The following is a 16,974-nucleotide window of genomic DNA, read 5'->3' on the forward strand; positions in this document are numbered from 1 at the left end:
AGATCCATCTGGTGGTGATGTTGTCTATTCCATCTTTTTCTAGCTTACCAAGGAATAAGTTGTGGTCTACTTTATCAAATGCTTTACTGAAATCTAACTATACTATGTCTACAGCATTTCAGTGATCTACTAGTTTAGTCACTTTATGAAAGAATGAAATGAGATTGGTTTGGCATGATCTATTTTTAACAAACCCGTGCTGGCTACTAGTTATAACTTTGTTTCCTTCTAGTTGTTCACAGATCTGTTTTTTTTATTATTATCTTTTCTAGGATCTTCCTAGGTATTGATGTTAAACTGATTGGTCCGTAGTTTCCTGGGTCTGTTTTTTTCCCTTTCTTGAAGATGGGAACCACATCAGCCCTTTTCCAATCCTCAGGTACTTCCCTGGTGCTCCAGGATTTATGAAAATGTGGTGCAATGGTTCTAAGATAACATCTGCCAGCTCCTTCAGAACTCTGGGATGTAATCTGTAGGGTCCTGGTGATTTATAGTCATCAAGGTTGAATAGGTAATCTCTTACCATTTTCTTGCTTATTTTAATTTTTGTTTCTAGTTTGTCTTTTGCAGTGGTTTTCTTTTTGGCATGTTGAGCTATAATTTTTGTGTGTGTGAAAACTGATGCAAAGTATGAGTTAAGCAGTTCTGCTTTCTCCCTGTTGCCTATTATTTCCTTGCCATCTCGTCTCTTTAGTGGACCTACAGTTTCCTTCACTTTTTTCTTGTTATTAATATGTTGGAAGAAACTTTTTTTATTATCATTTATTTCTGTTGCAAGTATTTTTTCGTTCTGAGCCTTTGCTTTCCTGACTTCAACTTTGCATGCTCTGGCTCTCTGCTGATAATTGGCCTTAGTTATGTGCCCCTCTTTCCATTTTTTGTATTTGTCCTTTTTGTCTTTCACTTTGTCAGACAGATCTTTGTGCAGCCATGTTGGTTTCTTCTTTAATTTCTTGTTTTTCTTTTTCATGGTATTGTGCTGGTATGGGCTTTTATGATCGTATTTTTCAGAGTTTCCCATGCTTCTTGGGTTGTTTTCCCCTTTAGGATTTTCATCCATGAGATCTTTCCTAGGTTCTCTCTGAATTTGGTAAAGTCAGCTCTTTTGAAGTTTAAGACACTGGTTGGGTTGTTTTCTATTTCTAGTGTTTGCATTATATTAAATTCCAGTATGACGTGGTCACTTTCACCCAAGGTTCTGGCAACTTCAACTCCCTCTATCACTTCTTCTCTATTAGTAAGAATTAAGTCCAGTCAGTGCTTTTTTTGTAAAAGAAAAAGGTGCCGGAACTCACACATGTCATACAACCTGCCTTGCCTACCCTACAAGGTTCCATCCAAAAAAGGTGCCGGAACTCCGTTCTGAGAGTTCTATGAGAAAAAAAGCCCTGAGTCCAGTATAGCTTTATCCTCTTTTAATTTTTGTATTTATATCTTTAAACTTTTTATTGTTGTGAGCTGCCCTGAGTCCTCAGGGAGAAGGGCAGCATATAAATTTAATAAATCTTAATCTTAATCTTATGTCTAGTTCCCTCTTCCACCTTTTGGGTGACAAAGTTGTTGGCTACGTTGGTTAGGAATCTGTTTGATCTCCTGCTTGCTGCAGTTTGTCTCCCAACTGGTATCTGGATAGTTGAAGTGTCCCATTACTACTGTGGTATGCTTCCTACATGCATTTGTTAACTCGTTGGGAGTCATCTATTTCTTCTGATTGGTTGGGTGGCCTGTAATATATACCTATGGCAATGTTTCTCTTTTATATTGACCCATATGCATTCTATCTTTTATCTTTGATCATGTGCATTTTGTAGATATGTAGTGTTCTCTTACATATAGTGCAACTCCCCTTCCTCTTTTTGTAGACCTATTTCTTTTGAACAATTTGTATCCATCCATCCATCTAAGAGAACATCATCAGGGCAGAAATGTAAGAACTTCAGCTTTCTTGCTGTTTGGAGAATTCTACATCTGACGATCATGGAAACTCTTTTGAAAATGTACTTGCAGAAGTGTCAGTGTGTCTCTTGCTTCAGTGGGGTCAATGGAAAAGTAATACCCTTAGCTAATGTGTCCTCCCCATAGTGCGAAGGAAGGCAACCTATAGTCCCAAGACAGCTACTGCCTCTCCTTTTTTAGCCTTTGAGAGCCTCTTGTGATTATGACTGCTGAAAACTGTTGGAAGCTGCCTGCTATTTAGAACGTGGAATAATAGGGTTGGAAGGGACCTTGGAGTTCAACTCCCTGCTCAAGCAAGAGAGCTTATACCAGGGGTGTCAAACTCAATTTCATTGAGGGCCGCATCAGCATTGCGGTTGCCCTCAGGGGGCTGGGTGGGCGTGGCCTACTGGGTGGGCGTGGCTAGAGTGTGTATGGCCTACTGGGTGGGCGTGGCCAGCTCTACATCGTTCGCATCAAGGGTGCCTATGGGGGCCTGGGCAGGAGTGGGACAGATCTGAGGGTCTCTGGCAGAAGGAGGGTCTCTGGGCCAGGGCCAAGGCAGTCGGGGCCGTTCCCTCACTGTTTCCAGGATGGCTTCGCGGGCCACATGAAACCACTTCGCGGGCCGGATCCAGCCCCCGGGCCTTGTGTTTGACATGTCTGCCTTATACCATTTCAGAGAAATGGTTGTCCACTCTCCTTTTGAAAGCCTCTAGTGTTGCAGCACTGTTTATTTATTTTAAAATAAATACATGAAAAGTGTGACCTAAAACCTCATAGTAGGCATATAAAGTTCATCTACTGTACCTATTTTTGTTCTCAAGCTTATGCCTTTATAAAACGTTGACTGTGTCTCTTGGCCACAGAAGGGTAGCCCAATACTGCCATGAGAAGAAACACCTTAACCTAATCTATATTCCGACTTATGTAGCCTGGGAATTCAGATTCTGGAACCAGAGCTGGAGAGGAATCAGGACCTAACCTGGAAAGTCAGTGCAAAAGATATATTGGTGCTGGTATTCTTCTTCAGATTCCTAGTTTATAGCAGGAAATAAATATTAATCGTCTAATAGTGCAGAAGAGACCTCTGCCAGTAGACAGCGATGGACACCAGGTGTTCTCTCTTAAACAAAACAACAAGCAGAGAGAATTTATTTATTTATGTAGCAAATTTAGTGAAAGAGAATTTCTACTTTTTCTAATACAACTCAGGGTGTTGTATATGGAAATATTGATTGCCTTGTTTAATTGTTTGTACCTTGTGAAGAAAAAAATTATGAGTTTGTATGAAAAGGGGATGCATTTTTAAATTGTTAAAAGGTATTAAGCCCAATTACTGCATTTAAAAAACAAACAAACAACACGCTTCTGTAATTTGATAGCTAATTCTCAAGCGTTGGTAGTGCAGCGGTGGTGGTGGTGGTAGCTGGGATTGTTTTGGAGTACACAAACTTGTTGCATGTTCATGTGATTATTTCTTCTCAACATTTCCACTATTGCTAGCGCTCCCTGACAGAAGCCAGGAAGGTAAGAATTGAGGCTGTAGAAAGTCAAATCCTTACTATTTCTACAATAACTATCTGTTCCTCTTCAGGATTTCAGCTGAACCTGTAATAGGATTTTCTGCAGGCTGAGGGGGTAAATAAGAGAGCTAGCGTCCTTCCGTACTTCTAAAGTACTCAAAATGTTAACAATATTCATTCAGAAATGTTTAGTCTTCTTCCTAAACATGTTGCTGTCTGAACCCTTGGTGATAGCCAACACTGGGGGGAAAAGCATGCTGCACTATTCAGAGTATCTTGTGTTCTTCCCTGACCAATTATGCCACCCCAAACCCCCCAAATTATGCCTACTAGAGCAAATAAAACTACAATCACAAATCTCCTGGATCACCAAACTAACAAATTTTGTAAGAAGCTGTGGCCTTCCTGTTTCTTGTGTAACAGGAGAACAATCTAAAAAAAGAGTTGCCCAAAGAATTAAGGATATAGAAGCACAAACTGATATAGCTATCCTTAGTAAGGTGGGTAACTTGAAATGGCTGAGTAAATACTGTACAAATGTACTTTTCAAGTGGACAGTTATTTGAAGTTACAACTCCCAAAACATCTTAGGCAGATATTTACGAGAGCGAGATTCGAACAGCTTGACACAATGGTCAGATATGGGAGATTTCATGCTATACCGTACAATGAGCGTCTCTGCATTTGTGGAGCGGCAGAGGACCTGGCTCACATCCTATTTGACTGTTGCCTGTATAAGAGGGTGAGAGACAGGTATCTTGGTCTATATACCAAACGAATGACCCATTGGGATCCCCATATCAAAATAACTTATCTTATGTCCGGTCAGAACTCGAAAATAACATTTAATGTAGCACAGTATTTAAACAAAATGATCCGGTTAAGATCTGCATACGTGGGACTGATTGGAGTAGATTGCAAGGGCGACTCCAAAATATAATGTTATCATATTTTATCTATATCTTAAATTTGTATTTTATTACTATTTCATCTTAAATTGTATTTTATTTTAATTCCATTTTAAATTGTATTTTATCAAATTCCATTTTGGATTGCTTTTATCAAGTTTTGGTGACGGTTTGTTGCTGGAACTTTGCACTTTGATATGGCCCAAGGGCTAATCAATAAAGTTGTTGTTGTTGTTGCCACCCAAAACCCAATATTTCATTCTGTTGTGTGGCTGGGGGTTTTGGGACATTCTTCCAGGAGCTCTCAGAGGTTTATCACATATGCTCAGGGGGAAGCACAGACAAACAGCCTGAGAGCCAACAAATCTCTGGGTTTCTTGTTGCTAGGATTTCGACACAATAGCAGCCTTTGTGGTACTGTTCATATTTGCCTTTTGCTTGCTTATACACACCAGGTTAACTCACAAAGAATGAAAAGAGGTTGTTCAGTGCCTCTTTAAGTTCCCTTCTTGGAGTTTTCGCATGCAGAAATTAGGGAAAGATTACGAAGAAAGATTACCTAATACAAAGCTGCCCCTTGAAAGCCTTGGATGAGCTCTCCAAGGTATTGTTACTACATTACTAGAATATAACATGGTTAAATATAGGATTGCATGGAAAGCAATCACATGAACTCATTTAAATATCAATCAAATGAAATCATATATATGGCCCTCCCCACAAATTTTTGGAATGTGCCTCTGGCCAGACATTAAAACACAAGTGCAGGTCTCAGCCTGAAACAAATTTACCAACCCTGAAACTTAGCTGAGGGACTCTAGGGCACAGAGTCTTAAGGTTTAAGAAAAGGTCTCCACTTTCTTTGCCATTTGTTTTTATGTGTGTTGATTTTTTAGCAGGCTAAAGTTCTGCTACTGTACCATAAGAGAGTTTATTTGGTGTTTGTGAAGTTTTTCCCGAGAAACTGGCACACACAATAAGTCTATTCTCAGCATGACAGCATTTGACAAGCTGCTTTGTGAACGTTATTTAACAGTTTCTGCAAGAAATAAGGATGATTCTAATGGGAAGGGAGGGAGGGAGGGAGGGGAAAGGGAAGGAAATAAACCGACTTTTGATAATCATTTCTCAACAAATGTCTAGATTTCAACTGGATTGCATGGAGAAAATGTTTCGACAGGATTGACTTGTGTGTGAGAGAGTGGGGAGGGGGGGAAGGAGAGAACAGTAGAACTGGCACATTTTCTAATTGTGTTCTGACTCAAGACTTCTTTCTTCTGGGCTGCTCATCTGAGTCAAGCAGTCGCTCAAGTTCCATAGTCTCCGCCTTCCAGGCAACAAGCAACAATAGCTACAAAAGGGGTTTTCATGAAAGGCTGAGAATGCACTTATTTCACTTGCTCTGTGGGCAGCCGGAGCTGCTAAAAGATTTTGCTCTTGCTTTCCCAGCTGCTGGCACTACTACTTCTTCTTTCGAAGGGGACAGGAGACCGGCAAATGGCAGCCTTTCTTGGATCATGCTGGCGTGATAATCTCCTCACCTAGCTTCATATTCATCTTGTGCAAGAGAGCACTCTTCACTTCAGCAAGAACTCCACAACTGTAAGTGCTGCTTGCTGTTTATCAGTATTCTTCTTATGTGCATTGGAAACTGTGATGTACTGGAGTCTGCTGTTCAGTGATATTTACTGATCAAAAATACCTAATGTGACTGGGTGGCAAAGAAACCCAGTGCACCTATATTTTCAATATCCAGAGGTGATTTGGGCCCTGTAAAATGCCTTTATGAGGTTTCCCCAGATGTTTATACCTGGAGAACGAACAAGCTCTGACGGTCTATCTTATTCTTCTTTTCTGTATTTGGAATAATTTTTGCACTCATAGATATTGGCTATTTGGATTGTTGCAGGGGGGGGGGGGGGTTGGTAGGTTTTCTTCTTTCTACACCACCCGGAGTCATTGCCATGAAATAGGCAGCTGTGTAAGTCATTGAAATAAATAAAATATGTAACATATTTGCCAGAATTCTTCTTGATTTCACACAGGGAGGGCTACTGCATCTGGACTGCATATATCTGGATGACCATTTGAGGACAACAAATTGAAACGTTAACTCTTTGCCTCCATCTAGTGGTCATTGGGAGTTCTGCATCCCAGATCTGCACGCAGGCATTAAAGAAATTTTTTTTATCCCATTTATATCCCGCCCTTCTCCAAAGACTCAGGGCGGCTTACAATCTAAGAAGCACAAATCAATGTGCTTAGCAGTAGCCTTCATTCTATGTATATGCCTGCTTATTAGGGCTTTCGCCCCCCCCCAAGCGGCATTTTTACAAAGTCAGCTTATTGCCCCCAACAATCTGGGTCCTCATTTTACCTACCTCAGAAGGATGGAAGGCTGAGTCAACCTTGAGCCTGGTGGGACTCGAACCTGCACTAATAGGTGAAGGTTATAGTCATTTGCACACGCTGATGTAAACGGTTTCATTCAAAGACATGCAGAGTTAATTTATTCTGGAATAATATTTTTATCTCCATTTTCAATACTGCAAACTGAGGTGATCAAAAGAATATTCATTTTTATGCATACTTTGAGAAGTCTGAACCAAGTCATTCCCAAGAAAGGTGAGAGACAACTGTGAACTTCTTACAATTCTGATAATTCTCAGTGAGATCAAAGATAATGGTAGGCCAACTAACCATTACCAATATTTTTTAGCAGTGCATACTACTATGCAGGTAGGGCTCTGTTACACGACCCCAGAAGATGGGATTTTCCTGTAGACTTTACAGAGCTCTGGGTAAACTGAGAACATGACCTTCATCTTGCCATTGTGAGATTCACAGAAGATGGAAGATGTATACATAATCCTTGAGCTAATGAGACTTAATTGAAGTACTCAAATGGTATGTCTGCCCAGCTCAACAGTGTGGTTCTGGATGGTGTCCAACAAAAAAACCCAAGCAATAAACAAACAAAAAAAGCATTTAATGTTAAACCATACATCATAATTCAGTATGAATATGAAATACAGAATATAAAACGGTGACCAAGTATCATAATAAAAACAACCAGAAGGAGACTCCACTCAACCGGCCCTAGATCCCTGAGGAAAAACTACTCTAGAGAAATTTGTTTCTTTTTAAAAAATATTTCTTACTGAAGATTTTCCAGAAATAAAAGGTAAATACGAAATGATACAAAGTAAGATCAAAGAAAAGGAAAAAAAATGTATGAAAAGTAGTACATATAGAAAAGCCAAGATATATAAAGAAGCTTTACAGCAGTTACAAACAAAGCTTATTTGTATCTCTCCTCCATCTTTTAAAGTACATATTTCCTTTCTTCCCATATTCAACCCTATTAATCAGCAAATCTATAAATCACCAGTTCATCTTTTTCTATTTCAACAAAAAGTCCATAAAAAATTCCAGTCTAAATAACTTGTCTTATTCCTGATCAGAAGGTCAATTTTGCTCTATCTGAAAATTCCATCATTTTCACAATCTATTCCTTCACTGTGGATATTTGAATATTTTTCCATTTTTGTGCAATACTCTCACTGCAGTTATCATGTACAAAACCAATATTCCATGGGACATTTCTACTTGGTTAGCCATAAATCTCAGTAAAGTTTTGCATTCATCTGAATAGTAGTCCTTAAAAATTTTTGTATCATTATTATGCATGGATATCACTTTTTTTCTTTTTCTGAAGTCCACCATGCATGGTAAAATGAGTCTTACCCATATTTTCAACACTGTACCTTTCTACATCTTGGATAATTTCTCTGGCATCATACATCATTTTGTAAAAGTTCTTTCTTAAATTGTAATAGTGTGAATTTTAGTTCTTTAACCACATTCTCTCCTATTGGTCCATCTGAACATTATAACCAAATTCTTAGTCTATTTTATCATTCACTCTTTAACTTGTTCTTTTTCCATTTTAAATCTCAGCAAAAGTTTGTACATTTTAGCAATCACAAATTAAACTTCAAATTCTGTTTTATGTTTTTCAATTCCAATTACTTTTTTATTTATCTTTCTCTTAATTGTACATATTTAAGTTCCCCATGTCCTTCTACTACCAAATCTTGAAGTGTTAACCATTTTACTTTGCCTACAGTTTCTTTTCATATTGTAAAATGCTCATGCTGAAATCAATAAAGACATTTTTGGGCATAGCTGGGGTCTGTACCTATTCCATATTCATAGTATGGCACTTCTAACATAATGATTTTTAAGTCTACGTTAACCTTAACTTTGTCATGCCATTAAAAAAACATACCATCAGATTGTGTCCTTCTAATTCTAACATAGACAAGCGAGTTCTGATGTCATTGATATCTTTGCTACTTATTCTAGAATCCCACAGTTCTCTGCATTCCACCCTATCCCTTCTTTGTTTTGCTCTTTTAACAAATATGGTACATCTGAGGGGAAAAATGGCAGGAAAAACCGTAACACTACCAAACTTGCATAGTTTGGAAAGCACCCTCCAACTTCCTTGTTGCTGCTGTCATAAGCTGGAGAGATGACATAGAAATAAATAATTTAAGACAGCACAGGCATAATAAGGTTCATTTGAACTTTAAAGGGGGCAGGTCAACGCAAATGTTTATCTTTGAAGATTACATAACTGAATTAACAAAATGTGTAATATGTTGAGCAACAACTCTTTGCATAGCAACTCAGTTCCATGAACATAACAGAAACCTGTCCTCTATTCTGAGTTCAACCATCCCAAGCCTATTTCCTTATCTTCTCTTCAAATCTTTGGTTAAAGTCAGTTTCGCTACATGCACAAGGGATTGTGCTCAAATGAGGTTCATAGTATCATGGCTAGGACAGTCACCACATAAATTTATTTTGGTTTTAATATATGTATATATGAAGCTGTAGCATGTACTCACACACTTAAGCACATATAAACGAAAAACCTAGAAAAAGGTAGGATGTCATTCCTAAGCATCATATATTTTTATTTTGTTTTTCAGTCTTGAGTTTGCCGACATAGACAAATCTTAGCCTTTCTTTGATGAAGTTGAGTGAGTGCATTCTGGGCCATGAAGTCCTAGACCAGAGGTCTCCAAAGTTGACAACTTTGGACTTGTGGACTTCAACTCCCAGAATTCCCCTGTCCTAGACTCTAAAATTACTTCATTTAAAATGTTTTAATTGTTTTAATTTAAATTAAAAAATGAATATTTAATAAAGTTTTTTTAAAAGGCTCTAGCCCTCAGATTCAAATTTTGCTTATATTGGAGGAAACTATGAAGCTGCAGTTTTTGCATCCTGTATCCCATGACATTTGGAAAGGCATATATCTTGTAGAGTAGCGTTTCTTAATTGTTTTTTTCTCTCAGGACCCCTTAACATTTTAAAAAATATTATAGAGGACCCGAAAAGAGGGGTTTTTTTGTATGAGTTATATTTCTCTGTATTTACCATAATTAAAAAATAAAATTGATGCATTGATTTACCATAACTGGTAAATTATGGTTTACCATCATTGGTAAATTATTATACCAAATTATTTACCATAATTAAAAAAAATAAAATTGATGCATTAACTATTGGCTACCGCTTCTCACAATTTGATGGGATTTTAATATTTTATTTTTCAAGGTAAGTTGGCAAATGATTTTGACTCTGTGGACCCGAGAGGGTCTTGAGGGACACTTTGAGAACTGTCATTCTGGAGAGAAGGCAGAAGGAAGAAAGGGCTACATTTTCTTCCCGCTTTTTTTCTCAGTGAATCTGAATGAGCTATAATAGAAGCTTCCCATTCATGCAGACAAAACTACGAGCAACAGACATGGGGGATGGCAGAGTCTGGCGATGGCTTTCCTGTGGAAAATTAGCCAGCTAGCAATGCCAGCGCACTGATGACACCAACATGGAGTCTTACTTCTGAAAGATTTGAAAGTTGATAGACAGAAATGCTCTAGGCTAGGGCCACAGGTCAGTAAAATGTTTGGGAAAAGGGTTAAATAATACATTTTTCTGGCTCAGGATAACATTATCCCAAGGTAAAGAGGGACTGGAAGTGGACTCCCCAGGATGGCCAAAACCAGGAGTTTCTTCTTTCTTTCTTTCTTTCTTTCTTTCTTTCTTTCTTTCTTTCTTTCTTTCTTTCTTTCTTTCTTTCTTTCTTTCTTTCTTTCTTTCTTTTTCTTTCTTTCTTTCTTTCTTTCTCTTTCTTTCTTTCTTTTTTTCTTTCTTTCTAGGATAACCATCGATCAGCTTTTCTGTAGCCTTTTCAAATAAGCATGGCAGAGGGAGGAACCTCAAGACACTGGGAGGCAAAGAGACGTGATGTCAAGAGGGCAGAGGCCAAGCTCACCCTGGGGTTGCGCAGCTTAGAGGAAGCCCGGCTCTATTATCTGAACACCATGACCAAGGAACAGCAGCGACTCCAGCAGGAACTCCTAAGGTTGCAGAAAAGTGAGGGTGCCTTTGTCTCTCTTTTCATCCAACATTTTGTGCTAGTTGTTTAGAAAGGACAAGAGTAGATTTGATTTACAGGAGTTGAGAAATAGCCCTAATCAAATACAATTAAGGTTTACTACAAAAATAATTTCAGTCTGCTTATTTTTCTAGTAGTCAGTTTGGTGCCATGGTTAAGGCATCAGGTTAAAAACTAGGAGAATGTGAGTTCTAGTCCCACCTTAGTATAAAAGCTCGCTGGGTGACTTTGGAACAATCAGTGTTCTTCAGCATTAGTTAAAAGGCAATGGCAAACCATTTCTGAAAAACCTTGCCAAACTGCAGGGACTAGTACAGGTGATCTCCAGGAATAAAACATTGACTTGAAGGCACAACCTCCCACTGCCCCCAAATCCCTAGAGAGTGTTTTCCTTCAAAGTAATACATTAACATTATCGCAGAAATGAAACTTCATATTTTTAAGTTTTAAAAAGTCTTTTGTCAGGGGCCTTCATAAGAATATCTCTGAAAACTCAAGTCCTATGATAAAAGAAGATACCTTATTATGGAATAGCAATTAGTGAAAAAGCAATTAGATTCCCCAATTAACTACGGGCTTTCTAACGGAAGCTTTAGCCTGCCAAAATGCAATCAGCAATGACCTTGGTTCCCACAGAACAATTCATTGTTTTGACTAAACTAAAAACACTCATCCCCCCTCCCAATTCTGTGGCAACCGAAAATGAAGGGAAAATGGCTTCAGCCAAATTCGCTTGTAGAGTTGACACACTGGTTTTAATTTGAATTATCTGAAAGTACTTGGTAAAATACACAGTAAGATATTCTAAGTCCATAAAAGATATGATTTAAAAATTGTGATAAGTTACAGGAATATTATTCCCAATTGGAGCAAAAAGGATATGAAAATGTCAAATGTAGTTCAGTAAAACAAGTGTTATTTGTGCATTATTAACATATAATGGAAAACTAGAAGGGTAAAAACACAGTGTAAGGTGATTTTTAAAGGTGATCTAAAAGTATATTAGACAAGTCTTCATTGTAATTATGTATTTCTTCCATTATGTTTTTTTCCAACTGATAACTGGTGGCTATGTTTTACTTGTGGGCCTTCCTATATGCACCTGCTTGGACACTGCAAGGGCACAATTATAGATGGAGAGGCTCTGATCCACTATAGTGATTATTTTATTTCTTGTGATAGCACTCATTACTGCATAAAAACAATGAATGAGAACAATAAGATGCTAAGATCAAAAGTAGAAAGATCAATAGTTAAAAGCCTGCTTTAACTTGAGTCTTTTTAGAACCTTTAAAAAGCTGATCAAGCACTCAGCAAATTTACCTGGAGCAGGTAAAGAAAAGTTACAACCTGAAGTTGTTCCAAGACATCCTGCAGGAACTTGGGGGCAAATCTCTTTGGATTATCTTAATAAACAGGGAGGGTCATTTGCATTGTTAGATTCTGATAGTTAAAATCTCAGTATTCTCCAGCCAGTGTGCCCTTTGAGCTGGTCTAGGCTACAATGAGTATGTTTGTAGGCACTTGTGGTTAATGAGTAGATACAGGTGATGACAAGTTTTTATCATGATACAGAAAGCACATGCTACACAACACTCCATCTCTTTCTGCCCTTTTTTGCCACATCCTCTTTAGACTTCAGACACAAAGAGAGAAGGGGTATTTTAGCTATCTAGCGGGCTCCAGAGCCCAGTTCAGCAGCTCACTTCATACCTGATCTCCCTTAACCCATCTGGCTCATGGAAAATCAAGCTTCTCTTCTGAGGATTGTGTTAATTTTCTGCTCATCACACAGTTCAAGGAATATATCAATTTAAAATAATGCTCTTACCTGGAAAAAAAAAGTCTTGTTGCACCTTAAAAGCCATTATATGGTTTCATGGGCTCAAATTCACTTCAACAAATGCACAAAGCACTGTCCCAAGCTGAGGAAAAGATAAAAAAGAAATTCTCCTTTGAGGGTGATAAAAGACTGTTGAACAGTAAACATAAACACGGACAGATTTAAGCAGGCCCTTTCTTTATTCTCAAATTGACACTTCTTGATTGCTTTTCCCTGGAAATAACGGGGTGGGTGGGTGGAGAATCATCATTCTCAGACAGTTCATGTATTCTCTTATTATTGTCTAGTTTGACTTTAGAGATGAAACTGGATAACAATTATTTCTTTTTCCCTTCTTTAGGCTGCTCTAAGCAGAAATTCTCATTGGGCCCTGGACATATTTGCTTTAAAACAGCTTCTCCTCTACCTGCTTCTTTAGTGGTGCAGAATTCTGGTGGCTTCCATTATACAGGATTGCGGTAAAAATTGGCCTCATTTGAGGTTGTTCAGTTATGTCAGAGCCTTGGTTGTCTACATCTGCAGGTTTCACCTTCTTCTTAGTTGGCTACAGTGGGGCTTGTAGCTTTATAATGAAGGGCAAAACATGAGATCCCTGAGGGATGGTATCCTGTCAGTATAATAGTAAGAAACTAAGATGCAAGTGGTCCAGGTTACACCCTCAGAAGGACCAGGCCTTACTGAATTTAGTGAGCCCCTGGCGTTCCTGATCAATAGCTATTGTGTGGCTCTTCAGTTTTTCCCTCTTTAGTGGAATTTTTACTAAGAGAAGAGAAAAGATGGAAGAAGCCATCAGAAAACATGGGGGAGGGGGAGGTTACACAGAGAAAATCCTTTTACAATAGTCATGAGTGAGCTAACCTAATTGTGCAGCTGCATTGCTTTACAATAGAAATTCCACTACCAATCATAATTATGATTGTAAGCCATCTAGAATTACCCTGTGGTAAGACGGGTGGCGAATAAATTTTACAAATGTGGAGAAAGACGTTGGAGGTGAGAAACAGTGGGCCACATTCATTTAGTCTCCAATAATATTAACAGGAATTATTTTAAAGACTTGCAGAGGAGAAAAGGATTTGTTTTCTATCCATTTTCTTTTCTCTCCTGAAGAGAGGTCCTACCAGGCAAGATAATGATCCCCAGTAGGATGGATTAAATATGTGGGTTTTCCATGCCTCTATTAGAGACTACAGTCCAGTCAGCAGTGGTTTCTGATTACTTGTAAAAAGAATTCTAATGAAAGAAAGGTAGCATTTCTCTCCTCCTCCTTTTCTAGATCCCGAAGAAAAACATTGCCTAAGACTGGGGAAGTTGCATGGACAAAGCAGTCTTTCAGCCATCCATGGAAGCTCAGTGGAGATGTCTCTGGTTTTGAAGGAAAGAGAAAAAGGCATTTGCCACCCTTGGAGGGCAAAGACCCAAATATTTTTGATGACAGAGATATGAGCAGCCTTAAAGACTCCATGGCTAAACAGCTAAATATTTCAGCAGAGTCTGTGGGCAGGGAGGACGCTGATATCGTAGAAGAGCAAGGAAAAGACTCAGTGAAAGTAGAGCCAAGGGATCCTCAAGCCAAAGATACCATTATCATCACCAAGCCCATGAATCTCCCTGACAATCGAAGACCTTCTCTTGATCGTGAGAGGCTGATCATGGATCCTGAGGCCTATGCTGCTGATGGACGCCTCAGGACTATGTACAACAGGCCAGATTTCCTCAAGTCTTATGGTGAAGTTAGGAAAGCCCGCTATATCCGGCACAAGGGTATTCCAGCCTGGGAAAAGGAACTCAGCCTTCAAGACATATTTGGGCACAAAAAAACCATGGGGCATTCCTCTTTGGAAATGGTTGCTACCAAAGCCAAGCCCTAAGCAGGCAGAGTAGGCAAATGTACCAAAGTAAAGCACCAAGAGGCGTCTGTGGAAAAGGCTGCAGAGATAAGATCATTTAGCTACTTACACCAGGCAAGCTAAATGCAGCCTGGTCTCAAGCAGGCAGCAAAAACAGGTCTTTTATTGAGCCTCTGGTGGGCTGCTGTGCACAAGGACAAAGAGGGTAAGGAGGTGAGGGAAATGGGAAGAAAAAGGCTCAAAGGTTCATTGGGAACATACAGTTTAAGACCAATGAATATGTACATAATAATTCTACTTGGTGACTTAGTTTGATCAGACGTCGTAATCAACTCACTCATGGTCTAGACCACACTAATATGAAGGACGTTTGGGGAAAGGATAAAAAACGATGAATGGACTACAAAGGTTCCTATTTCAGGTTTTTTTGCTCAGAAGAAACTGATAATTCTAAGTACATTTTGTGCATTAGATTCAATTGTTGCGTTAGATTCCAGTGCTGTACTAAAGATTCAAGATAAATCAAAATAGATAACACAGCAGTATGTTTTTTTTAAAGCCAGGTCTTTCAAGTCTTGGTTAACATCTTTTGACATCCATTATTTCAGCTGATAAGCATTGTAGCATTTCCATATGTCAATCCTCCCCCTGCCCCCAGCTTGCCTTTTAGTTTTTAATGGGGGAGAAAATAGCTATAGTGTGAGTCTTCAGTTTGGCTCCTGGCATCTATCTAGAGGAGTCCCTGCAATTTTCCTAGCAAGTTTTTAAGGAATGATTTGGCATTCCCTTCTTCCATCTACATTTATGCAATACCTTTTTATTAAGGCCAGCCAAAATGGCAGAAAAACATGGGTAAATTTCCTTCAGAGCAATGTATCAGGCTAAAATTGTTTCTAGAAAGTGAAGAATTGAAAAAATAAAATATGAAAGTCCAAACATTAGAGCAGATATGGTGCCTGTGAGTTCTGTACTTTAAATTAAATCTGAATATGTAAAGGAGCAGATTGTGGGTATCAGATTAAAGAACTGACACTAAAATATGCAGGTATCGAATTAATGAATGAATGAACCTTTATTGTCAAAGTACAACCATGTATACATTGAGATTGGCTGAGCCTCCCTTCGTGCCCCCACCCCCAACTTACAGTGACACAAACCCTCCATCTTATTATACCATGTGAGCTAATTGCAAAACGCACCGGCCTCACAAGTCAATCATGTATAAAGTTTATAAAATTATTTCCCGTTCAACAGCCTAACAGCCCATGGATAAAAGCTGTTCTTCAGCCTGTTGGTACGTCTGGCTATACTCCTATATCTCCTACCCGATGGTAGGAGAGTAAAGAGATACCGTCCAGGGTGTGAGTCATCCCTAAGAATTTTCCTCACTCTTCCAAGGCAGCGAGCCCTGGCGATGTCATCCAGTGGTGTCAGGGGACAGCCCACAATGTCTTGTGCTGTGCTCACCACCCTCTGTAATGCTTTCCTATCTGCGGCTGTCAGACCAGCATACCAAACCACAATACCATATGAGAGGACACTCTCTATAGTAGACCGGTAAAAGAGGGTCATAAGCCGTTGTTCTACCTTGTTCTTCTGCAAGACCCTGAGAAAGTGAAGTCTCTGTTGGGTCTTTCTGGCCACCTGGGTTGTATTAACTTTCCAGGTCAGATCTTCGCAGAGGTAGACTCCCAGAAATTTAAAGAAGGAAACTGTCTCCACACAGTCCTCCCCGATGTAAAGTGGGGTAGGTTCCTCCTTTTTCCTCTGGAAGTCTAGCACCATCTCTTTCGTCTTGCCGATGTTCAGGTGCAAGTTGTTGTTACAACACCATATGGATAGTTTTTGTACCTCCGCCCTGTATGCTGTCTCATCCCCACCTGTAATAAGACCCACTACGGTAGTATCATCTGCGAAATTAATTATCGCAGTAGATGGGTCGGATGATACAGTCATATGTGTACAAAGAGTACAGGTAGGGGCTAAGCACGCAGCCCTGTGGCGAGCCAGTGCAAAGCTTCAGGGGGTGGACAAAGCAGACCCGACCCTATTTGTAACCGATCCCTAAGAAAGTCTTGAATCCAATCGCAGATGGAGGGGGAAAATTTCAAGTCAGTCAGCTTCTCGATGAGAGTGCCCGGCAAAATGGTGTTGAAAGCCAAGCTATAATCAACAAAAAGCATCCTCACATAGCTTCCAGGTTTTTCAAGATGACTTGCTACAGAGTGTAAAGCAGTAGGTCTGTAGTCATTCAGGCACTCAACTGCAATTTTCTTGGGGACTGGGACAATGGTAGCTGCTTTCAAGCACGATGGTACACATGCCGTTTGGAAGATGTTAAAAATCCTTGTCAGGACTCCTGCTAATTGGTTGGCACAATTCTTAACCACTATCCCCAGCAGCCCATCTGGGCCTGCGGCTTTGCTCAGATTCACAGCCT

The 16,974-nt window shown here is 39.3% G+C and overlaps 1 protein-coding gene across 1 annotated transcript; it reads left to right on the forward strand.

The window, feature by feature from the left end:
• The first annotated feature begins 10,276 nt into the window (after window positions 1-10,276).
• On the forward strand, window positions 10,277-15,874 carry CCDC190 (coiled-coil domain containing 190). The gene is made up of 3 exons (XM_081322810.1): window positions 10,277-10,819; window positions 13,025-13,142; window positions 13,961-15,874. Exons 1-3 carry the CDS (start codon window positions 10,645-10,647, stop codon window positions 14,553-14,555), a joined length of 888 nt encoding a protein of 295 aa, XP_081178936.1. The 5' UTR covers window positions 10,277-10,644; the 3' UTR covers window positions 14,556-15,874.
• Window positions 15,875-16,974: the final 1,100 nt, after the last annotated feature.

This window comes from Vipera berus (genome assembly GCF_964194415.1).
Source record: "Vipera berus genome assembly, chromosome: 3".
Taxonomy (NCBI): Eukaryota; Metazoa; Chordata; class Lepidosauria; order Squamata; family Viperidae; genus Vipera; species Vipera berus.

Bases quoted from the DNA above. Each gene is read 5' to 3' on its own strand.
- CCDC190 (XM_081322810.1), top strand. From the start codon at position 10,645: ATGGCAGAGGGAGGAACCTCAAGACACTGGGAGGCAAAGAGACGTGAT. The intron at 10,820-13,024 runs GTGAGGGTGCCT...TCCCTTCTTTAG, and splicing joins ACTCCTAAGGTTGCAGAAAA to GCTGCTCTAAGCAGAAATTC. The intron at 13,143-13,960 runs GTAAAAATTGGC...CTCCTTTTCTAG, and splicing joins TTCCATTATACAGGATTGCG to ATCCCGAAGAAAAACATTGC.